Source organism: Oryctolagus cuniculus, chromosome 11 (assembly GCF_051225735.1).
Source record: "Oryctolagus cuniculus isolate XC-2025 breed Fujian yellow rabbit chromosome 11, ASM5122573v1, whole genome shotgun sequence".
NCBI lineage: Eukaryota > Metazoa > Chordata > Mammalia > Lagomorpha > Leporidae > Oryctolagus > Oryctolagus cuniculus.
Genome location: NC_142877.1, coordinates 51493046 through 51518503, shown reverse-complemented (window position 1 = coordinate 51518503; position 25458 = coordinate 51493046). Strand labels below are relative to the sequence as shown.

Sequence of the window (25458 nt, the reverse complement as noted above, 5' to 3'; positions counted from 1 at the left end):
TTGTGGTAAAATATGTTAAAACATGGCTAAGTGCCAGAATCCCAAAGCAATGCAAGTTTGAGCTATGGCTACTAAGCTTTTATACAAAACCAGGTGTTATCAGGAGTAAGACTTGGGAAGAATTCAGGAAAAGAGCACCAGACAACATCTGCTGCACTCTTTCTGCCTTGGCCTCCTTGTCCATATGTGTAGACTGACCTGGAAGGCTCTGATTTAGGCATTCTTCTGCCATCCATGGCTCTGCTCCTTGCTCCAACTTGAAGATCAAGTCAGGTTTGGTCATACAGTGCCCTATTAATAGAATCAATGTAAGTCTTTGTGAACTCACTATCTTGGGTTAATTAAAGGACTACAGCTTGGTTCAGATGCTATGCAACAAATGTTTCAATTTGAATCCTTTCTTAGATGGTAGACATTCAGATTATTCATGTCCTCAAATTCTATACCTGCTAATTATTAAACTTTTAAAGCATTCACTTATTGGTCAAATGGCAATAAATGTTACCATTGGGCATATGATGGGTGTTACTCACCCAAGGAAAACAGGGTTTCATAGGTCTCCAGCATCACATCCCTGTATAGGATTTTCTGAGCATTGTTCATGTTCTGCCATTCCTCCCAGGTGAAATACACAGCCAAGTCTCCAAATACTATCATCACCTGTAATAAAACACTTCTGGTGAACATATCAGTTCTGTCACAAAACACTGTCAGTTGTATTTCTTTTATATGGGTATGAATGAAGAAGGAAGGATGTGCTTTTATTTTAGACTTGTTGAGCATTTGGACATTCAACAGGGAAACAAACCTATGGCCTAAAGGATATGAAAAATGCCATAGCTGGAGGAAAACAGTTTCAAATCACAAAGGGCCACATCTGTCAAGGGGAATTACACAACAGGCTGAAGGGGGACAATATTGACTCTTGAGTGAGCAATGCTAAGGAGAATGTATTAGTATTCAGGGGAAAAGGCAAGAACACATCAGTGAAACTATGATGGGGAAGAACAAAGAAGAATTTCTAGGGAAACATCATGCATAGTCATTTCAAATATGGCTGAGAAATAATATTTTAATAGAGAAGGTAATGGGGATGGCATTGTAGCATAGGGGGTAAAGCATCCTATATGGGCATAAATTTGAATCTTGGCAGCTCCATTTCTAATCCAGCTCTCTGTTATGGCCTGGAAAAGCAGAAGACGGCCCAAGTGCTTGGGCCTATGCACCCACATGGGAGAACCAGAAGTTCCTGGCTCCTGGCTTTGGATCAACCACATCTCCTACCACTGTGGCCATTTGTGGAGTAAATCAGTAGCTGGAAGACCTCTCTCTCTCTTTACTGCCTCTCTGTAACTCTGCCTTTCAAATAAATAAATGAATCTTAAAAGAGAGAGAGAGAGAAAGAAAGGGTTGACACGTAGCTTAGTGTTTATGATACCAGCTAAGATATCATACTTCTACCTCAGAGCGCCCAATTTGGATTTCCAGTGCCAGCTCCAGTTTCCAGCTCCCAGCTACTGCAGACCTGGGGAAGCAGTGGTGACACCACCAACTAGGAAGGCCTAGACTCCATTCCTGACTCCAGACTTCAGACCTTTTCCACCCATGCTTGCTATGGTTATTTAGGGAGTGAACAAGGCACAGGAGCTCTCTCTCTTGTTCCATCAACTTCTTTCTCTCTCAAGCTCATAAGTATTTTTAAATAAGAAGATTCAAGTAAGACACAGAAGAGAAAATAGCTTCTGGCTTTGTGTATGATTATTCTATTGACAAACCTTTGAAGAACTAAAATAACATTACACCAAATAAAAGTGAAAACAATGGGATTATTTGCCCAAAGACAGAACTTTGGACTGTCTGCAGTACAATCTACATTTGTAAATAACTGAGAGAAATGCATAAAGTTTTCTTTAGGAACCTGCAGGAGGTAGCAGCATTGTGGTGCAGCATGTTTGGCCTCTATCTGCAATGCTGGCATGCCATGTGAACAAAGAATTTAGGTCCCTGCTACTCCACTTGCAATCTTATCCCCTTGCTTATGTGCCTGCAAGAGCAATGAAAGATGGCCTGAGTATTTGTGTCCCTTCCCCCTATATTGGAAACAAAGATGGAGTCCCAGGCTCACGGTATGGCCTGGCCCAGTCTCAGCAACTGTGGTCACTTGAGCAATAAATTGGTAGATGGGGAAGATATCTTTATCTCTTTCTGTCTCTCCCAATCTCTGTAAATCTACCTTTCAAATAAATAAATAAATCTTAAAAAAATAAAAGAAACTGCATGAGATTCTTTCCCCACATTCCTGATCCTATCCTTAAATCCAGTTATGTGCCTCAAAACTATAAAAGATTGCATGACTCTAACAATTCAAAAACACACTTAACTGATTTGTGTATTAGTACCAGTTAACTCTTACCCTTGCAGAATGCTAAGTGTCTACTTCCAGTGTAGCACTAAAACACTGCCCACTATATCATCTATATGACAATAAAGAATGTTTCAGACATCATGACTAAAAAATTTAGCATATTGTACTCTAAATTTCAACTCAAAACATGTAACAAATATATATTTTCCTATAGCAACAGAAAGATTAGAGACAAATTGCCTTATGTAAGATGGCTATAATCTTTCATAATCATGCCAAATTCATCATTCAAACTTGTGCATATACCCTGAGAATAAGTTTTATGTTTATTTTCCATTTTAATTGATAAACAGTTACAAATGTGGAGGTGTCCAGTATCATACTTGGAAGAGAAGGTGAATGGAAATAATTAAAAGAAACTTATATGGTTTAAAACAACATTGAACTGTGAAAAAAAATTACTATGAAATGAATAAAGAATAATACATTAACAGAGAAAACATTAGCTTCACTGATGTTCACTGATGGAAGAATAAACCTTTAAACAAGGAAATACATAAGAATGCTCACCCAGTTCTACTAAATGGCAGAGATTAAACAGAAGTTACCATTTGTTTCATGAAAGCATTATCTACAAATTTTGTCATATAATAAGTAACTGTAAAAAATTAATACTTTAAAAGGTGAATCCTAAACTTTCTGGGGTATTTCTCTACTTCCTATAAATATTTGGACTTTATTATAACAGCTTATTATATAGATTTTTAAGCAATTCTCATCAATTTAAATAAAAAAGTGCCCCTACTGCTATTCACCGTCATGCCCAAATTCTATAAATCATTCAATTTTAATGCTAACATGATTAGTTAACTATTAATTATAGTTGCAGCTATCACATACTAATGACAAATTAGCTAAAAAGAATTAAACTCAATCAAATGTCAGTCTCAGAACTGATTCATGATATTATGTATGTGTTTTAGAGGCTTTGCAGATGTTGATGACAATGCAATTTTAAAAAATCTTACAGGGGCAGGCACTGTGGCATAGCAGATAAAGCCACTGCGTGCAGTACTGACCTCCCATATGGATGCTGGTTAAAGTCCTGGGTGCTCCACTTCTGATCCAGCTCTGCTACAGCCAGGAAAAGCAGAAGGTGGTCCAAATCCTTGGGCCCCTGCACCTATATGGAAAACCTGGAAGAAGCTTCTGGCTCCTGACTTCATATCAGCTCAGCTCTGGCCTTTGTGGTCAGTTGGGAAGTGAACCAGTGGATGACCTCTCTCTCTCTCTCTCTGCCTCTCCTCTCTGTGTAACTGACTTTAAATAAATAAATAAATCTTAAAAAAAATCCTTTAATAGTTAACTCCTTGTTCACTACACTGATAAAATCCTGTGCATGTGTTGAAAACCACACATAATGATAAATTTTGGAAAGCTATTAAGTAATATAAGTGGTTGACAAAGCCCAGTGACTCATTATATCATTAATTTAGTATATAATGCTTACAAAATCAGAAATATTTGTTAAAATTTTTTCTACAGTGCATTAAACTTATGATTTTCAGATTTTATCTTTCTATGTATAATGTAGTCCTCTGCTAGTTTTGAGTAACAGAAATGTAAAATGTGAAAATCTTTCCCTCTGTTTTTTAAATATTTATCTTTTCATTTAGGAAGCAAAGTTACAGAAATAGAGATGGAGAGACAGAAAAAGAGGTCTTCTATCCACTGGTTCACTCCCCAAATGGCTGCAACAGCTGGAGCTGAGCTTATCTGAAGCCAGGGCCAGGGGATTCCTCTACATCTCCCACATGCATTCAGAGGCCCAAGCACTTGGGCCATCTTCCACTGCATGCCCAGGCCATTAGCAAAGAGCTGGATCAGAAGTATAGCAGCAGGGACTCAAATCAGTGCCCATATGGGATGCCAGTGCTGCAGGCGAAGGCTTACTACTATGCCATAGAGTTGGCACAGTGAAAGGTTTTAGGAAGACATTGTTCATGTAGACTAGTCTGTAATATTGTAAGGTAAGATATAGGTTTTATTTCCCACATATCAGTATTTATCTTTTATCAACTATAAATATTGAATATCATATATATATATTCATATATATATAGTAGCTATAGATTTTGTTCTGATTCTTTCTAATTCTCTTTTTAATTTCTGCTAATATGCCACCTTAAGGATAATTGTATTGTGGCTACCTGTACAACACCATCAGGCATTTCCAATATAGTATGTCTTTATGTGTTACAGCTATTTTTGTGTCTGTATTATACATGCATGCACAACTTGTGAATGAGATAGTATTGAAATTAATGCCAAGGCTGGAGTTTGACATAATGGGTAAAGCCACTGCATGTAGTGCCAGCATCCCATATGAGCACTGGTTCAAGTCTCGGCTGCTAAACTTCCAATCCAGCTTTCTGCTATGGCCTAGGAAAGCAGTAGAAGATGGCTGAAGTCTTTGGGCCCCTGCACTTGCATGGGAAGATCTGGAAGCTCTATGTTCATGAGAAAAGTAAATTAATATAATATAAAGTATGAAGTCATGAGGAATAGGTGAGATTGCCCAAGCACTACACATGTTTGTAAAGTGTAAAGACAACTACGGCAATAGTAAACATCTGAGCAATATCAATATTTAATCATAGGCAAAATGACTGCAAATGAGCTGAAAAGGTGAAATCAGAATGCAGAGGAAAGTCAAGGAGATGGGATATGATCTATGCTGAGGAAGCAGTATTTGAGAAGGGAGCTAGAAAATGTGTCAGATGCTGCCTTATTTGACTTGTTTGCTCTCATTAGTTCTCTACTCCATTACTAAATTTCACTTGCATAATGTAACTAATTTTTTTTTTTTTGACAGGCAGAGTTAGTGAGAGAGAGAGACAGAGAGAAAGGTCTTCCTTCCATTGGTTCACCCCCCAAATGGCTGCCACGGCTGGTGCACTGTGCCAATCCGAAGCCAGCAGCCAGGTGCTTCTAACTGGTCTCCCACACGGGTACAGGGCCCAAGCACTTGGGCCATCCTCCACTGCCTTCCTGGGCCACAACAGAGTGCTGGACTGGAAGAACAGCAACCAGGACAGAATACAGCGCCTCAACCGAGACTAGAACCAGGGGTGCCAGCGCCGCAGGCGGAGGATTAGCCAAGTGAGCCATGGCACCAGCCTAATTTATTCTTAATGAAGTTACATTTTATATTTTCTTATTAGCATGTTGTCATATTAACCCCTAAGAGAAAAAGGGCCAGTATTCTGTACCTAGAAGAGGGTTATTATGAAGATGAAGAAGCTGTACTCTAAGCGGCCCTGCAAGAGGAAATCGCCAAACCGCAACACCATAGCTACGGGACCTGGGAGGGCAGCATTTGGGCAGGGCTGACCTTTTTTTTTTGGAGAATAAACAAACTATTTTATAACAGTATTACGGAAAGCAAAATATCATTTAATACAACTCGAAGCTCTATAAATCTAATCTGGCTTTGTAACTATAAATAGAGTCAAAAGCAAAGGAGAAAATGTTCAATGCAGTTAATAAGTCCCTATCAGGTCTCTGGTATCAACTTTAAATGGCATAGCTTTCTTGTCACCAACAAAAAACCACCACAGCTCCCCCTACCCTCTCCCAGTGTCCTCATCCTCAAACTTGCGTGAATCATCAAACTATCTGAAAGAGATATACTGGTCAGTAACAAAGATCAGTTTTACACGTACACAAACAGGTTTAATACAAAGCAAGTGTCCTACCCAATGGGAAGTGTTGAAATTTGAATACGTTAAGAAAGAAAGCACTAAGGTTTTAAGCTGCCTGAATTTTTTAGTAGAAGGGAGGAAACAGCTTTGTCTTTCTCCTCCCTCCTGCTCTGGAATGATGATGAAGAGCAAGTGTCTGAGAAGCACTGGCACTGTGGCAGGATAGGGTCTCTAAACACAGTGCATGGTCAGCAAATTCTTTGTAATTCTCCAGTCTGGAAATTCTCTGACTCTCTACTAAAAGTAAAAAATAACTGGACTGGAAAGTCAAAAGGGTTCAATACAAAAAACATCCCCAGTGAAATTCTCAAGCATTAGAAACTTCTGAAACTGTATATAAGTGGACCCTCAGACTCTGTAAGCAGAGGTTGCTCAGCCTCTCTCCCCAGTCGGTAGTGCCTTGTGCCCATGGGGACTCTCCTGGTCCATAGTGCCTTGTGCCTGCAGGAGTTTGGCTGAGTAGTCTCTCCCTCTAGATGCTGTAATAAAGAGCTTTAAGGTGTGTACCTGAGTCTTCTCAGTCTCCTTTGTTGAACCCGTAGTTGACTTCCTGGCCAGTTGCTAACAACCAGGAAGCCAACAAACACCCCCCCCCCAATACATTATGGCTGAAAATGTAAATTAATACAGGTGCTATAGAGAGCAACATGGTTATTCTTCAAAAAAGATAAAGTAATCTATTATATGACATAGTTATCTTACTCCTGGCTATACAGTAGAAGGGAATGAAAATAACATATCAAAGAGAGCACTTTTCCTATAGTCACTACAACACTTCACAACAGTCATTATTTGGATTCAATTTAACTGTCAATCAATAAAAAGTGGACAAGGGAACATTTAAGACACATAAAAGAATAAAATACTGTTCCACCCTGCAAAATATATAGAAATATACAATTAAATTAACTGAAATAAGCCAAGAACAGAAACACAAATGTTACATATTCCTTGTCATATATGGAAGTGAAAAAATGGATCTGAACATAGAATTATGGTTATAAGAGGCTGAGAAAGGTGGAGGCTAGGGAAAGAGGGGGGCTGGATAACAGATCCCACAATACAGTGAGGCAGAAATAAGTACTAAGTTCTAGTATTTCATAATAGTTTGATGACTACAGTACTCAATATAGGTACTGTGTAAAAAACTGAAGAAGAGGAGCTGGTAGGTTCAAATCATGAATAGGAACTTAGTTACCAAGCTTGATCCATTTCTACTGTGCATATGTGTTCAAATATTGCACTATACCCTATAACAGTGTATGACTAGTACACATTAATCAAAAAATCGCTGTTAAATGTAAGAGTGGGAATAAGAGAGGGAAGAGATGTGCAATTCGGGACATGCTCAAGCTGACTTACCTCAAACAGTAGAGTTAGAAACATACCAGGGGATTCCAATTCAATCCCATCAAGGTGGCATGTACCAATGCCATCTCACTAGTCCCAGTGATCAATTTCTGTTCACAATTGATCATAATGATAGGACTAAAAACCAAAGGGATCACAGAAACAAGAATAGTGTCTGCAAATACTAGCTGATAGAATAAAAAAGGGAGAGAATGATCCAACGTGGGAAGTGAGATACACAGCAGACCCATAGAATGGCAGATGTCCTAAACAGCACTCTGGCCCCAGAATCAGCCCTTAAGGCATGTGGATGCAGCTGAAAAGCCCATGAGAGCATTTCAGGCATGGAAAGCCAAGACACTCTGGGGGAAAAAAAAACCTAAATGAAAGATCTCCGTGAGTGAGATCCCAGTGGAAAGAATGGGTCATCAAAGAAGGAGGTACCTTTCTCTGAAGGGAGAATTGAACTTCCACTTTGACCATGGCCTTGTCTAAATATGATCAGAGTTGGTGAACTCAGGGGGCTTCCATAGCCTTGGCAGCTCATGACAAGAGCCTAGGGTGATTACTGATGCCATAAACAAGAATGTCAATTTGTTAAGTCAACAACAGGAGTCACTGTGTACTTACTCCTCATGTAGGATCTTTGTCCTTAGTGTGCTGTACATTGAGATTTAATGCTATAACTAGTACTCAAACAGTATTTTTCACTTTATGTTTCTGTGTGGGCACAAACTGTTGAAATCTTTACTTAATGTATGCTAAACTGATCTTCTATATATAAAGAGACTCGAAAATGAATCATGATGTGAATTGAAGGGGAGAGGGAGTGTGAAAGGGGAGGTTTGTGGGTGGGAGGGACGTTATGGGGGGGAAGCCATTGTAATCCATAAGCTGTACTTTGGAAATTTATATTCATTAAATAAAAGTTTGAAAGCAAAAAAAAAAAAAATTTAAAAATCATTATATACTCACAATGAACTATTTGAAAATGAAATTAGGAAAACAGTTCCACATTCAACAGCAGTTGGAAAATAATATCCCCCATTACTGTTAGTGATTAATGAGATACTCAGCCCAATAATCAACACATTAAGGTAGCCTTTCCACTTGAACTTTCTGATGAGCAATTACATGATTTACAACTCTTTTTGGAGTGAGCCAGCAAATGAGAGATCTCTGTCTTTCCCTCTCTCTATATAACTTGGCATTTCAAATAAACAAATAAATATTTAATAAAGAAATAAATAAACCAATAGGAAAAAAACCCACAATATTATACCATCTTATTCTAAAATGATAAAAAGTAATAAAAGCTAGAGAGGAAATGGGAAAAGAAAACTGGGAGATCCCTCTTTAAAATATTAAACTGGTATTCTGAAAATACTACTGTTGGGAAACTAAACTTGAACTCAGATAGAAGGATCCTGGGCCATTCATTATTAATACTGTTATCAAGTTATACATAGACTCATCAACCTTGTGTCTGCATCACAGTTAAAATATAGACTGGGGGTGGATATTCTAAGAGTAAAAAAGTGTGTGTCCTTTATTGAGTATCTGAGTTCAATTCCTGGATATGTGTATGCCTCCTGACTCCAGATTTCTGTTAATGAGGACCCCAGGAAGCAGTGGTGATAGCTCAAATGATTTGGTTCATGAAGCTCACATGGAAAACCAAGATTGAGTTCTCAGCAACCACCTTTTGCCATGGTACTCACCATGGCAGTTGTGGGAACTTGAGTATTAAACCAGTGGACAGGAATCCTCTAAGTCTCTTAGATAAATAAACAGGAAAGGGATTCCTCAAAGAAAAAGATACAAATTTCATCACAAAAAGAGTGTGATAAGAGTTAAATGAAAGTATAATAAAAAATTTACTCTATTTCCACCTGATTGAATGGATAGATGTTTATTCAAAATGATAATATAAAAATGTACTGCATAGTTGTAGCTTCTGATAGGTAAAAGAAATTATAGAAGGGCAAGTATCATGGTGTAGTGGATAAAGCCACAATATGCCATAGTAGCATCCCATATAGGTGCTGATTTGTGCACCAACTGCTCCCCTTCCAATCCAGCACCCTGATAATTTCTGAGAAAAACATCAAAAATGTCCTAATTTTTGGGCCCCTGCCACTCCCATGGTAGACTCAGAGAAAGCTTCTGATTTCAGCCTATGCTACCCCCAACTGATGTTGCCATCTGGAAAGTAAAATGGCTGATGGAAGATACTCTCTCTCTCTCTCTTTCATATAAAATTTTTAAATAAATTTTAGAAATATAAAAAACTAGTGCCCAATAAATAGTGTACTGCTATTTGAAAGTGAGTTTAAGTGAATTGTAAGTGTATATCTCAAGGTCTAGGAAAATCATCAAAAGAAAAATTTAGAAAACATTTATCTGTGATATCTTACTAGAGAAGATAAAGTGAAATCCTATTAAAATGAAGAGATACAGATATTTAGAAGAGTGGGTAACAGATTACTCATCATGTATAGATTACCTGTGTTTGAGTCTTGAAGAAGTAGACAATGGCAGTAAAATGTCCTAGAAGCCAAGGAAGGGGAGATTTCTAGGATGAAATGATTGTACTCTATGCTATCAAGGGCTCTCCCTACTTAAACTGGTTGCCAATGCCAATTGGTAACAGGTCTAGAGACCCCACTCCACATATACAGAAGGGTAATATCAAGGTGTCTTTCTCTAGTGAGAATACAAATTGATTCAAAGGGGAAATTTCTTATATTTGGTGTTAACCAAAGGCAGAAAGAGAGATAAGCACATATCATATGGAATCAATGACAAATCTCTATTCCTTAACCCTAATCCTGCAAAGAAATCAGTCAGTGGCTATAATCGGCCCTGATGTTGTATGAGGACAAAAGTGCATTTATTTGGAACATGTCTAAGATAATCCCCATCTTTCTATACTAGTCATACTTCCCAGAATACTCTTAAAAGTTTCTTACCTTATCTTCTGAGACTTCTATATGTATATATACAAGCAAACCTTAAAGCATCATAAAAAATGGTATTAAATGATCTTTTTGTTATAATAAATTTTTTTTTTTTTGACAGGCAGAGTGGACAGTGAGAGAGAGAGAGACAGAGAGAAAGGTCTTCCTTTGCCGTTGGTTCACCCTCCAATGGCCGCCGTGGCCCGCGCGCTGCGGCCGGCGCACCGCGCTGATCCGATGGCAGGAGCCAGGAGCCAGGTGCTTTTCCTGGTCTCCCATGGGGTGCAGGACCCAAGCACCTGGGCCATCCTCCACTGCACTCTCTGGCCACAGCAGAGGGCTGGCCTGGAAGAGGGGCAACCGGGACAGAATCCGGCGCCCCGACCGGGACTAGAACCCGGTGTGCCGGCGCCGCTAGGCGGAGGATTAGCCTAGTGAGCCGCGGCGCCGGCTGTTATAATAAATTTTGAAGTCCACAAATACAAGAAGATTTAAAAAACATTTGTGGTTGTGTATTATGAAAAAAATTAAATGAATTTTATTTTTGCACCAAAATAATTTCACTTTTAATTAATTTTCCATGAACCTCTTGAAATACCTTCATAAGAATATATATGCATGGGGCTGGCATTGTGGCATCATGGGTTAAGACACTGCCTTTGATGCTGGTATCCCTTATGGGGAGTACTTCATGTCCTGGAAGTTCCACTTTTGCTCCAACTCCCTACTAATGTGCCTAGGAAAGCAGTGAAAGATGACCAAAGTCCTTGACTCTTACACCCACATGGGAGACCCAGATGAAGCTCCTGGCTCCTGGCTTCAGCCTGGCCCAGCCCCAGCCATTGCATCCACCTGGGGAGTGAATCAGCAGATGGAAAAATCTCTCCCTGCCAATCTCTCTGCCTCAGGAATGAAATTTTAAAAAGATACATATGTATGTGTCTTTTTTTTCTTTACAAAGGAGCATTTTTTCTGTACCTTGTTTTACATAAAAACACTGTCTAAGTCATTTTTCAGATCACAGCATATTTAGTATTTGATTGTGCAAAAACACTATATTTTACCCATTCCCTATCAATATAATAACAACTTAGGTTTTTTTCTGTTTTATTCTCATCATGCACAATATTGCAGAGAACTTACATAGTCCTTATGTATTTGAACAAAAATATGGAATATAAAACCCTTCAGTTGAATCCTACCAAGGGACATTTGCATGTTAAGTATTTTGTAGAGATGTGCCAAATTATACTACAAAAATCTCTACTGTATCATACTACTACCAATTTGAGTGCAAGAGCCTGCCCCCCCATCTCAAACAAGTGTGTGTGATCAGATTCAGAATTGCTTCAGATGCTTCCAATTTCCCATTTCTTATGACCTCTATCTTCAAATTTTTTTCCTTCTTTTCATCTCTCTGATTGCCTTTGGTTTTATTACTAAACTTATCTCTGAATATGGTCCTACACTTATTTCATCTATACTTACCCCTCTACACTGCCTTCCCTCACACCTCATTTTCCTGGTCTCAAACTTCCTTTACAGCTTCCTTGCAGCTCAGCACAACTGAACACAAAACAGGGGCTCTACCCTTGGCCTCCCAACTTGCCAGTCTCCAGAACCAACAGAGAATGTTAATCAGAAAACATGGAAATATTTAATCTAGGTCACATTATAAGAAATACATTCCTATTGTAGCCATGAGGAAATTCTTCTAGAAGAATTATGTACTGTCATTTGTTAAAATGAAATCTTGGGCTGGCATAGTAAATAAAGTGGCTATGTGCAGTGCTGGCATCCATATATATAAACACCTGTCTGAATCCTTGCTGCTCCACTTCTGATCCAGCTCCCTGTTAATGAGCCTAAGAGCAGCAGAAGATTGATTACTCTAGTACTTATGACACTGCACCCCCATGAAAGCCATGGATGAAGTTCCTGGCTCCTGGCTTCAGTCTTGCCCAGACCTGGATATTGTGGTCATTTGAGGAGTGAACCAGCAGATGTAAGATCTTTCTCTGTGTTTGCCTCTCCATCTCTGAAACTTTACATTTCTAATAAACAAATCTTTAAAAAATAAAATATAGGTAACTTTAAAAACAATGGAATTGTTTTTTTCCAAATTCCATACTGGATAGGATTACTGTCTTTGAATCACTAGCTCATTATTTTTAATCATTACCCCTTCTTTGGAACTGGGGTGAGAGTAGCAAAAATGTGGATGAAAGAAAGTGGGGGAAAAACCCTAAAAATACCATATTGTAAAGTAAGAATAAAAGGGCAGGAAGGCTGAAGGTAAGGGGTAAAGATTAGGTGAGGAAAAAAAGCCAACTTCATAAATTCTCAAAAAATAAATAAATAAAAGGAAGGAGAAAGGGGTGTTACATAGGAAAGTATGGTTATGTTCTTAAGATTTTATACATGAAATACATGGTACCTTTTCTCTATATATTGATAAAAATAAAAATGTTTAAAAATGAAAAGCTCATTCCTTTATTGCATCACAACTGTCTCACTCCAGCACTTTGAAAACAGAATCCAAGGGCAGGCATTGTTGTAGGGTGGAGCATGGTGGAAGAGGCAATGATAGCCCTATTTCTCTAACAGAAATCTTTGTGCCCTTTTGATCAAGCAAAATTCTACCTACCACACAGAATCAGTTTGGGCAAAGGCTCAATGAAAATCAAAGACCCCACTATCTCTTTGCCCACAAAGCATCTTAGAAATTAGGAGGCTGCTAAAGAAAGTGAGATTAGGAAAAAACCACTATAATTCAAAAGTTGTAAATTCAAAATTTATATTTATTAAATAAAATTTTTCAAAAAAAAGAAATAGTGATATTATGGCTAAGCTATGTATTAAAAAAATGCAAAGTTGGGAGGCAGTTTGGTGGTTTATGAGCACCCCCAGTAAACTGCAGATGATGGAAGGGGTGGATCCCAGAATGGGATCTATAATAGGCATCTAGAAAGCAGTGCCCAACAAGTCCGTGAGTTGAGACTTACAGGAGTATTATGAGAGTAATTTTTTCTTGGGACACAAGACAAAACATTCTTTGTTGTTCTTTTTTTCAATTTTTATCTATTTGTTTTTCATTTCATTTGAAAGGCAAGGGTAATGGGAGAGGGAGAGAGATTTCTTCCATTTGCTGGTACATCCACAAATACACAAAACTGAAGCAAGGATCCTGGAACTCGAGGCCTGGGCAAATTCAGATGATCCTGAGGACACAGTTCTCAGTGATACCTGCCTGTATAAAGACACATCTCAGTACAAAACAGGACTTCCTACTCAGGGCTTCTGGGACCTGAGAGAAAACTTTCAAATACATCACAGAGAAGAGCAAAACAGAAATCCAGAGGCTTCTGTGAGACAATAGGTTTCCTGACTACCTAAGAATCAGCTTGGTCACCAAGGGGACCAATGAAAGAAAGCCAAACAAAGCCACTTGGGACCTGTGCTGAGAGTTCATCTCTTGAATGAGCAAGAAGGCAGAGCCAGTCATCTACAATTCTGGGTCCCCCTGATCCTGGAGTAGGCACAAAAACTAGACAACTTCAATTTAGACTGAGTTTACAGATGAGAAGACTTGCCAAAGATTGTGTTACCAGTTCAAGAATCTGGACACAGGAGTGACCTAAAAGAAATGATCACAAGATGTATGTAATAGGAGCCAGACTTCTAAGAGGGTAACAGATGTATAGATTCTAGCCTAAGACAGCAGACAATGGCCAACCCTGTATTTTATTGTAATGTTTTCGTACTTTAAAGACCTTGGGAAACATATCTGTAGATACTCCATTTGTAAAACACACATGACTATTCATAATTGAAAATATGGGCATTATTTCCTGAGGAATGAGCATCAGGAACTACCTCAGGGAGGGACAATTAAAGAGAATTATTTCAGTGTCCTTAGGGAATTATGAATCTTACGTGAAACTCTTCTTGCAAACCATTTCTCCCATTTTCCATTTAAAAACAATGGATCTGGATTTTTTTTTGTTTTATGATTTTTTTTCTATATTCCATGCTGGATAGGATCACAGTCTTTAAATCGATATCTTATGATTTTTATTACAATTTTATTAAGATTTTTGTCATTTTTGCAGGGGAAATAAGTCATCCCTGAAGAGGCTTCTTTTTCCATAGAGCCCAACACCTGCCTTAGGAATCACCTTGATGCCATGTGGTTAGACAAGCAAGTCAATTGCAGTCATCTACTAGGAGATAGGATTCTTTAGCCAAATTGTTGTATCTCATTATACAAAAAATGCAAACTGAAACAAAGAACTCCAGTCCATAAGTCCTCAGGTTTTTTGTTTGTTTTGGGGGCTTTTTTATTTGAAAGGCAGAGTTACAAAGAGACAGAGGCAGAGAGAGAAGTTTTCCATCTGCTGGTTCACTCCCAACTGGCCACAATGGCTGGAACTGGGCCAATCAGAAGCAAGGAGCCAGGAGTTTCTTCCAGGTCTCTCATATAGGTTCAGGGGCCCAAGGACATGGGCCATCTTCTACTGCTTTCCCAGGTTACAGCAACGAGCTGGATTTCACTTTTGATATATATTTGAAAAAATAAAAAGTTTGAATCAACTTCACCCTAACACATGGCAGCTTAAACATGGATCACATTACCTCTAGCCTTGATCACTTATCCCCACTCAAAACATGAAAAACAAACTAAAATGGGATAATCCCGTGCAATACTGACATCTATTCACAGGTATCTTTAAGATCTTGACACACAAGTCAACAAAAGGGGAATGGTGGGGCTGGTATTTGGCATGATGGGTTAAGGTACCAACACCTCAAATGCTGGCATACCGATGAGAGCCAGTTTATTTTAATATTTATTTATTTATTTGAAATTTGGAGTTACAGAAAGAGAGAAAGGCAGAGAAGAAAGAGCATTGTGGCGCAGAAAGTAAAGCCACTGCCAGCAATGCTGGCATCCCACACAGATACCAGTTCATGTACCAGCTGCTCCACTTCTGATCCAGTTTTCTGCTAATGGCCTAGGAATAGCAGCAGAATATGGATCCAAGTTTTTGGGCCCTTGTAATTCATGTGGGAGACATAGATGAAGCTCTGGCTCCTGGTGTGGGGCAGGTCAGGCCCAGGACCAGCTGTCACTATTGCAGCCATCTGGGGAGTAAGCCAGTGGATGGAAGATTCTCTCTCTCTCTCTGTAACTCTGCCTTTCAAATAAATCAATATATCCTAAAAGTATGTGTACGTGTGTGTGTGTGTGTGTGTGTGAGAGAGAGAGAGAGAGAGAGAGAGAGAATCTTCCATCTGTTAGTTCACATACACACACCAGATGGTCACAACAGCCGATACTGAGGTGGAAATCGAGTCAGAAGCTTTTTCCAGGTCTCCCACATGAGTGGCAGAGAACCAGATATTTGAGCCATCCTTCACTGCTTTTTCAAGGCAATTAATAGGGAGCTAGATCTTAAGCAGAGCAACTAGGACATGAACCATCCATTTGAGACGTCAGTACCAGTACTGCAGACAGTGTATGTAACCCATAATGCCAAAATGTCAGCCCCATGAGTGTGCCTGTTTGAGTCAGCTGTTCTACTTCTGATCTGCCTCCCTGTTAATGCACCTGGGGAAGCAGCAAAAAATGGTCCCAGTACTTCAGCCCCTGCTCCCACAAGGGAGGACTGGATGGAGTTCCAAACTCTAGGCTTTCAACTACCACAGCTTGTGCATTATGGCCATTTGAGGAGTGAACCAGTAAATGCAAGATCCTCATTCTTCTGTCTCTCCCTCTTTCCCAGTAGGGGAAACCCTACTTTTAAACCCACCTTTAAAATAAAATGTTTAAATCTTACCAAAAAAATGGAAAGGGTGAAAGAGGAGCCATATCCAAATAACAGAGCAAGGCTACAGCTGTAGTGTCTCTTAGTAGCCTTCTGCCTTAGGAGGGAAGTCTCCAGCTTACAGACACTGACATAAAGTCACTCAAAACATATTTCAAAACAAAAGGTAAGATATTTACAAGGCAAGTTAATTTTATAATGACTTTTATTGAAAAGTTACATTGAGTTTAGGCAGTTGCCTTTTACAGTAGGAAAGCTAACCTGGTGTCTAATTCAAAAATGACTGAGGAAGATGGGCTGACAAGGGAGAAAGTCACAATGTCTCCACTGCTCTTCTCAATATCATAAAGAGAAGGGAAAAAGGTTACTAATGTCTGCAGTTATAAGGACAATGGAAGCACAAAAGTTCCAAAAGAGGGGGTAGCAAAGTTCAGATAAATATAAAATTAAGTAAATTTCAGAACACATTGTGGAGTGGAAAAACACCATCAGTTTACCAATTCTCATCAGGGTCCGGAGAAACTGCCCCAACTATCCACAGGCCAAATATTTCAAAACACGTTTTCTGATTACATTCATGCAGAAGATTGCAGGATTCAGATTTCTGAGTCTCCAAGTGCCAAAGAAAGATTTAGTTCCCACTATGGGCAAGTGTAACACAACCACAAGCAGAAATATGAGGCAGTCACACAGAACAACGATGTCTAGTGCTCAAAGTGAGATCCAGTTCACCACATTAACAGACTGCAGAAGAAAAACCATATGATTATCTCAATAGATGCAGAGAAAGCATTCGATAAAATGCAACACCCTTTCATGATGAAAACTCTAAGCAAACTGGGTATGGAAGGAACATTCCTCAATACAATCAAAGCAATTTATGAAAAACCCATGGCCAGCATCCTATTGAATGGGGAAAAGTTGGAAGCATTTCCACTGACATCTGGTACCAGACAGGGATGCCCACTCTCACCACTGCTATTCAATATAGTTCTGGAGGTTCTAGCCAGAGCCATCAGACAAGAAAAAGAAATTAAAGGAATACAAATTGAAAAGGAAGAAGTCAAACTATCCCTCTTTGCAGGCGATATGATTCTTTACTTAGAGGATCCAAAGAACTCTACTAAGAGACTATTGGAACTCATAGAGGAGTTTGGCAAAGTGGCAGGATATAAAATCAATGCACAAAAATCAACAGCCTTTGTATACACAGGCAATGCCATGGCTGAGAAAGAACTGCTAAGATCAATCCCATTCACAATAACTACAAAAACAATCAAATACCTTGGAATAAACATAACCAAGGACGTTAAAGATCTCTACGATGAGAATTACAAAATCTTAAAGAAATAGAAGAGGATACCAAAAAATGGAAAAATCTTCAATGCTCATGGATTGGAAGAATCAACATCATCAAAATGTCCATTCTCCCAAAAGCAATTTATAGATTCAATGCAATCCCAATCAAGATACCAAAGACCTTCTTCTAGGATCTAGAAAAAATGATGCTGAAATGCATGTGGAGACACAGGAGACCTCGAATAGCTAAAGCAATCTTGTACAACAAAAACAAAGCCAGAGGCATCACAATACCAGATTTCAGGACATACTACAGGGCAGTTGTAATCAAAACAGCATGGTACTGGTACAGAAACAGATGGATAGACCAATGGAACAGAATTGAAACACCAGAAATCAACCCAAACATCTACAGCCAACTTATATTTGATCAAGGATCTAAAACCAATTCCTGGAGCAAGGACAGTCTATTCAATAAATGATACTAGGAAAACTGGATTTTCACATGCAGAAACATGAAGCAAGACCCCTACATTACACCTTACACAAAAATCCACTCAACATGGATTAAAGACCTAAATCTATGACCTGACACCATCAAGTTACTAGAGAACATTGGAGAAACACTTCAAGATATTGGCACAGGCAAAAAATTTCTGGAAAAGACCCAGGAGGCACAGTCAGTCAAAGCCAAAATTAACATTTGTGATTGCATAAATTAAGAAGTTTCTGTACTGCAAAAGAAACAGTCAGGAGAGTGAAGAGACAACCGACAGAATGGGAAAAAATATTTGCAAACTATGTAACAGATAAAGGGTTAATAACCAGAATCTACAAAGAGATCAAGAAACTCACAAAAACAAAACCAACAACCCACTTAAGAGATGGGCCAAGGACCTCAATAGACATTTTTCAAAAGAGGAAATCCAAATGGCCAACAGGCACATGAAAAAATGTTCAAGGTCACTAGCAATCAGGGAAATGCAAATCAAAACCACAATGAGGTTTCACCTCACCCCAGTTAGAATGGCTCACATGCAGAAATCTACCAACAACAGATGCTGGCGAGCATGTGGGGAAAAAGGGACACTAACCCACTGTTGGTGGGAATGCAAACTGGTCAAGCCACTATGGAAGTCAGTCTGGAGATTCCTCAGAAACCTGAATATAGCCCTATCATTCGACCCAGCCATCCCACTCCTTGGAATTTACCCAAAGGAATTTAAATTGGCAAACAAAAAAGCGGTCTCCCCTCTAATGTTTATTGCAGCACAATTCACAATAGCCAAGACCTGGAACCAACCTAAATGCCCATCAACGGTAGACTGGATAAAGTAATTATGGGACATGTACTCTTTAGAATACTATACTGCAGTAAGAAACAACAAAATCCAGTCATTTGCAACAAAATGGAGGAATCTGGAACACATCATGCTGAGTGAAATAAGCCAGTCCCAAAGGGACAAATACCATATGTTCTCCCTGATCGGTGACAACTGACTGAACTCCAAAAAGGAAACCTCCTGAAGTGAAATGAGAAACGGTGACTTGATCAGCATAGCCCTGACTGTTAATGAACAACTTAATACATTATCCCTCTTAGTAGTTTTTTTGTCTGTTCTACTTAATATGACTGGTTTAATTCTGTAACTAATACAGAGTTATTCTTAAGTGTGGAAATTTAACTGAAATGTGATCTCTGTTAAACATAAGAGTGGGAATAAGAGAGGGAGGAGATGTACAATTTGGGACATGCTCAGGCTGACTTGCCCCAAATGGTAGAGTTAGAAACATACCAGGGGACTCCAATTCAATCCCATCAAGGTGGCATGTACCAATGCCATCTCACTAGTCCAAGTGATCAATTTCAGTTCACAATTGATCATAATGAAAGGACTAAGAGTCAAAGGGAGCACATAAACAAGTCTAGTACCTGCTAATACTAACCAATAGAATAAATAAAGGGGAGAGTGATCCAACATGGGAAGTGAGATACTCAGCAGACTCATAGAATGGCAGATGTCCTAAACAGCACTCTGGCCTCAGAATCAGCCCTAAAGGCATTCGGATCTGGCTGAAAAGCCCATGAGAGCATTTCAGGCATGGAAAGCCAAGACACTCTTGCAAAAAAAAAAAAAAAAAAAAAAAAAAAAAAAAAAACCTAAATGAAAGATCTCTGTGAGTGAGATCCCAGTGGAAAGAACAGGTCTTCAAAGAAGGAGGTACCTTTCTCTGAAGGGAGGAGAGAACCTCCACTTCAACTATGACCATCTCTAAACAAGATAAGAGTCAGAGAACTCAAGGGGCTTCCATAGCCTTGGAAACTCATGACTGGAACATAGGGAGATTACTGATGCCATAGACAGGAGTGTCAATTGGTAAAGTCAACAACAGGAGTCACTGTGCACTTACTCCTCATGTGGGATCTCTGTCCTTAATGTGCTGTACATTGAGACTTAATGCTATAACGAGTACTCAAATAGTATATTTCACTTTGTGTTTCTATGGGCGTGCAAACTGTTGAAAACTTTACTTAATGTATCCTAAACTGATCTTCTGTTAAAAAAAAAAAAAAAAAGAAGAAGAAATTATCAATTCCCAACTTGACTCTCACTGGGATTAAACATGACAATAGGTCTGATCTGATTTCATCATCATTTAAAAAATCATCTATTATTTTTCACCTTATGTTTCTGTGTGGGAGCAAATTGTTGAAATCTTTACTCATGTATGCTAAACTGGCTAAACTGATCTTCTGTATAGAAAGAGAATCGAAAATGAATCTTGATGTGAATGGAAGGGGAGAGGGAGTGGGAGAGGGGAGGTTTGTGGGTGGGAGGGACGTTATGGGGGGGAAGCCATTGTAATCCATAAGCCGTACTTTGGAAATTTATATTCATTAAATAAAGGTTAAAAAAAAATAAATAAAAAACTGAAAAAAAAATAAACAAAGTGAGATCCAGGATATGCACACAAAAACCTCTTAGGCCCCAAGGGAAGTCAGAGTTGTAGCCTAACAGTCAGAAAGAAAGCATAGCTACTTAAAATGCCTTATGGTAACTGATAACACCCTTGTCCTCTAAAACTAGACTAATGTGGACAAGTTTTGAGAGTTGTAAAAATAGAATCACATGCAGTCTGCTGGATGTGAACTAATAAATAATATAATATAAATAAGTTAAATAAATAAGAAATTAACAAATAATTAATAAAGTTAATTAAAAATATTAATAAAGTTAAATAATATTAACAATATTAATAAACTTCTAAGTCCTCTGGAACCAACTGAAGTTAGAGGAAACTTTTTTCATTTTCCTCTAAATCTAGATTGTACATTTTTATAGCCATTGATTCTACTTCAAAATATCTATTGATGGGCTAGCATTGTGGCATGTGTTAAGCTACCACTAGCAATGAATACCAGTTCAAGTTCCCGCTGCTTCACTTCCAGTCTGGTTCCCTATTAATATGACAGGGAAAGGATTAGAAGATGGCCCAGCACTTAGGCCCCTGTCACTCACATGAGAGTCCCACAGATCCAGACTTCTGGTTTCAGTCTGGCCCTGTCCTGGCCACTGCCACCATGTGGAGGTTGAGAGAATAAAATAGATCTTGATCTCTTTCTCTCTCTGTCACTCTGCCTTTCAAATACACAAAATAAGTCTTTTTTAAAAAGGGTTTTAAATGAGAAATAAGAGAATGTTTATCAGAGCAAGGATAACATCAGATGAATACTGGGACTCAGTAACCTCAAAAATATACATTAAAGAAAATGTAATGAAACTCAAATTATAACCAAAAGTCATTATCTACTAAAAGTAGTAGTCTTCATATTGACTCATATCAGAAAAAACTTTATCCCCCCACCTGGTGTGAGCTTAGTAGGCTAAGCAGGTGCCTGCATCCAATATGGGAATGGTTCAAAACTTGCTTGCTCCATTTCCAATCCAGCTCCCTGCTAACACACCTGGGAAAGAAGCAGAGGATGGTCCAAGTGCTTGGGTCCCTGCACCCAAGTGGGAGATTTAGAAGAAGTTCTTAGCTCCTGGCTTCAACCTGGCCCAACCCCAGCCATTGCAGCCATTTGGAAAGTAAAAGAATGGATGGAAGATTTCTCTCTGTCTAACCCTCTTTCTCTGTAACTCTGCCATTCAAGTAAATAAATTAATCTTAAAAAAAATTTAGAGAGCAGATTCCCTTCTTTCAACCTGTGGTAGATATCAATGACTGTCATTAATGATAAGATAAATGAACACTATGAGACTTGCTTTCTCAAATGGCATATTTCTTGAAAGACATCACGGCTATATTACCAGATTATGTATGTCACATGAAATATTTCTTTCTTACAAACTGTAAATAACTTGCCAGAAACTTGTAGCAGTGCAGGCAATAATGTGCCAAGGACAGCCGGTTAGTCTTATGAGTCTAGGATTCCTGTTCTCAGCTATTTCCAAGTCATATTAACAGGCACATATCATAGTTGCTCAGAAAGTGGTCCTACAGTTGTTTTTCCATGGCGTGAAGGAGTTCTTCCCAGCAGAAACACATAACTGTTTTTCCATTCACAAGCACTGTGATAGGAAGTACACTGGAGAAGAACACACTGGGATTAAGGGGAAAAAATGCTGTGACCCTAACACCCTCTATCCAGGATTCACTTTTTTACTTTCTAGATGTCCTCATCATGCTAAATAAGTTTAATAAATTAATAATCATGACAACCTCATTCTATCAGAACACATGAATAACTGAAGCACAGTTATTCATGTGAAAATCATTAAAATGAAAGTCAATCAGCAACAATTTTCAAGGTCATATCATCTGCTCCACTATGTGGGCATCTGTAGGGGGAGAGGTGCAATTTTTTCTTTACTCCTCTTTCTTCTTTTTTTTTTTATTTGACAGAGTTAGACAGTGAGAGAGAGACAGAGAGAAAGGTCTTCCTTCCATTGGTTCACCCCCCAAATGGCCGCTATGGTCAGAGCTATGCCAATCCAGAGCCAGGAGCCAGGTGCTTCTTCCTGGTCTCCCATGCAGGTGCAGGGGCCCAAGCACTTGGGCCATCCTCCACTGCCCTCCCAGGCCACAGTAGAGAGTGAACTGGAAGAGGAGCAACCGGGACTGGAACCCAGCAACCATATGGGATGCCAGCACTGCAGGTGGAGGGTTAACCTAGTGAGCCACAGCGCCGGCCCCTACTCTTCTTTCTTAGCCCTCCTCACATTAACAACTTGTATAGATGCTTCCACAGGTCACAGTCCTTATAAAAATATAGAATATCTTCCCATGTCAAAAACATCAAAACACCATGTGCTTAACTGCTCTTCATAATTAAAACAGCATGGAATGTAAGATAATAAGTTTGATGGATCAATGGGTGACTGTAAAGAACTAGGCCAAAAAAAGTTACTTTTCTGTATGTACTTTTTTTTTTTGATAGGTAGAGTGGACAGTGAGAGAGAGAGAGAGAGATAGGGAGAAAGGTCTTCCTTTTTTCCATTGGTTTACCCCCACAGTGGGTTTACCCCCACAGTGGCGGCTGCAGCTGGCTGGCCCACCACGCTGATCTGAAGGCAGAAGCCAGGTGCTTCTCCCCGTCTCCCTTCGGGTGCAGGGCCCAAGGACTTGGGCCATCCTCCACTGCACTCCCGGGCCACAGCAGAGAGCTGGCCTGGAAGAGGGGCAACAGGGACAGAATCCGGCACCCCGACTGGGACTAGAACCTGGTGTGCCAGCGCCATAGGCGGAGGATTAGCCTATTGAGCCGTGGCACCAGCCTCTGTATGTACTTTTTTTTTTTTTGACAGGCAGAGTGGACAGTGAGAGAGAGAGACAGAGAGAAAGGTCTTCCTTTTGCCGTTGGTTCACCCTCCAATGGCCGCCGTGGCCGGCGCGCTGCGGCTGGCGCACCGCGCTGATCCGATGGCAGGAGCCAGGAGCCAGGTGCTTTTCCTGGTCTCCCATGGGGTGCAGGGCCCAAGCACCTGGGCCATCCTCCACTGCACTCCCTGGCCACAGCAGAGAGCTGGCCTGGAAGAGGGGCAACCGGGACAGAATCCGGCGCCCCGACCGGGACTAGAACCCGGTGTGCCGGCGCCGCTAGGCGGAGGATTAACCTAGTGAGCCGCGGCGCCGACCTGTATGTACGTTTTTATAGTGCTCCACTTCATGCAAATCCAGATTGAAATAGCTCCAGTTATTGACCCACACCGTAGACTTGCATTAACTTCAGTTCACTCCTCACTTTTCAAAGGATCAATGGCAGATAATAACTGTTGACATCCTTGTTGATAGAAGAAAGAAGAGCTTAAGATAGAAACCGAAAAGCAGCCAAAGAAATCATCAGCTAAGAGTCTATGCCCTCAAACTCCAGATTGAAAAGTCTGTTAACTAAACACGGGAGAGTGACCAATCCACAAAGCTACTGCATGCCTTTCACGATGTTCCCTCTGGGAAAAAGCCGAACACACAGGGCCACAGAGGCCAGGTGTGTCCGCGGGGACCCCATCAGGCTGAAGCAGGATGGGGGCTTTGGAGCAGTTCCTGATCAGATCCTTTTTCCCTACCCCCAGCTGCCTCAGGCACTCTGCTGAAGGCCCCTGAGCCCCGCCCCACTGGAACCACCGCAGGATATGGCGGGAAGCCCGCCAGACGCCATTCTGTGACCCACCCAAAGTGGCAAGCAGACTTACTTAAACAGAGAACCGAGTCTCTCTACTTTACCCCTCTGTCCTCTAGCGTGCCATGCTTGTGCCGTTTCCCTGACCGTTGTGCTATCTCTTGTAACCACTAAATAAAGCGCATTAAGGAAAGTTTGAGAGAGGTCGCATGCAGACTGGGAGGGCACTGGGAGGTTAGGGAAGTGGCAGTGGGAAGACCAGAAAGCCCGGTCCCAACCCTGACCTTCATGCAGAAAGCTGCCAGGATTACAGAGAAGCTACCAGCCACACTCGCACGCACCCCCTCCCACACACGCATCTCACCCCTTCCTGTTCTCCATACCTGCCGCGGAAAGTCCCGGGAGCACGCCACCTTTCTTCAGGACACACGGAAAGTAAAGCAGAGAGCGTGGGGCAGAAAAAGTCCCTTGCACGTTGGACTCACAGGCGGCAGATGAAGAGGCACAGAAGCAGCAGGGGAAAGGCTCGGCCTGTGTGTTCCCAAACTGATTGGGATACCACGTGCAGAGCAAGAGACCCAGTGAATGCGGGAGGAGCAGCGCGCCCTCACAGCGCTGACTCTAATCAGTGAATGAACTTCCTCTTCTCAACTCCGAGCCACTGGAGCAGGCGGGCGCATGCGCAGGTTCTCCTACTGTCACACGCCCAGGGATTCCAATCAAGGATTACGTCAGGGGACCTAGCGACTCTGGGAAATGGAGTTCAGGTGGGAGTATGTCTAGGGAGACCAGCTGGCCCTCCTCAAGGGCTTCAGTCTGGGGTGGGTGGAGACATACTAGAATCCAGAGGGCATTTACTTTTGTTTACATCCTCCTTCCCTTCCTTCCCAACTCCAAACATCAAGGATCCGTTGGTATTCCTCCTTTCCTGAATCTAATCTTAAGAGTGACTCCTAATGCTGCTGACTCACTCCAAATCCTGGCTCCTTCATAATCTCTGTCTTCTTTTAGAAAAAAAAAAATCTTACTTGTTGCATTGGTCCTGGAAACTTCTCTCAAATAATAAATGACTATGAATGCAATATAACTTTTAGCAGAGGTGTGGATGGCAAAATTTAACATCCAGTTTTGAGAATACAGTTTTATTTGAGTTTAATTGACGTTTATATTTATTTTCAAGTCACTTTTACACTATCTTTTAATTCACAAAGTACAGAAACAAACAGGGGAATTTGAAACAGGTCTAATATTGCTGAGTATCTTCTAGAAG

General features: G+C 40.2%; 1 protein-coding gene across 5 annotated transcripts in view; it reads right to left on the bottom strand.

Annotated features, from left to right (window-relative positions):
- LOC100341584 (uncharacterized) overlaps window positions 1-24950 on the bottom strand; it is a 31205-nt gene extending 6255 nt beyond the window's left edge. The window contains exons 1-4 of one of the 5 annotated variants that reach the window (XM_089308245.1): window positions 24572-24950; window positions 3445-3548; window positions 534-660; window positions 199-291 (exon numbers count right to left, since the gene is read on the bottom strand). In XM_089308245.1, coding sequence (XP_089164371.1) covers window positions 199-291; window positions 534-657 — 217 coding nt within the window. In that variant the 5' untranslated portion in view covers window positions 658-660; window positions 3445-3548; window positions 24572-24950. Of the gene's footprint in view, window positions 1-198; window positions 292-533; window positions 661-3444; window positions 3549-5995; window positions 6044-24571 lie in introns of all 5 variants that reach the window. The other 4 variants (XM_089308243.1, XM_089308244.1, XM_017339717.4 and 1 more) reach the window with 4 other exon arrangements.
- Between the last annotated feature and the right edge of the window lie 508 nt (window positions 24951-25458).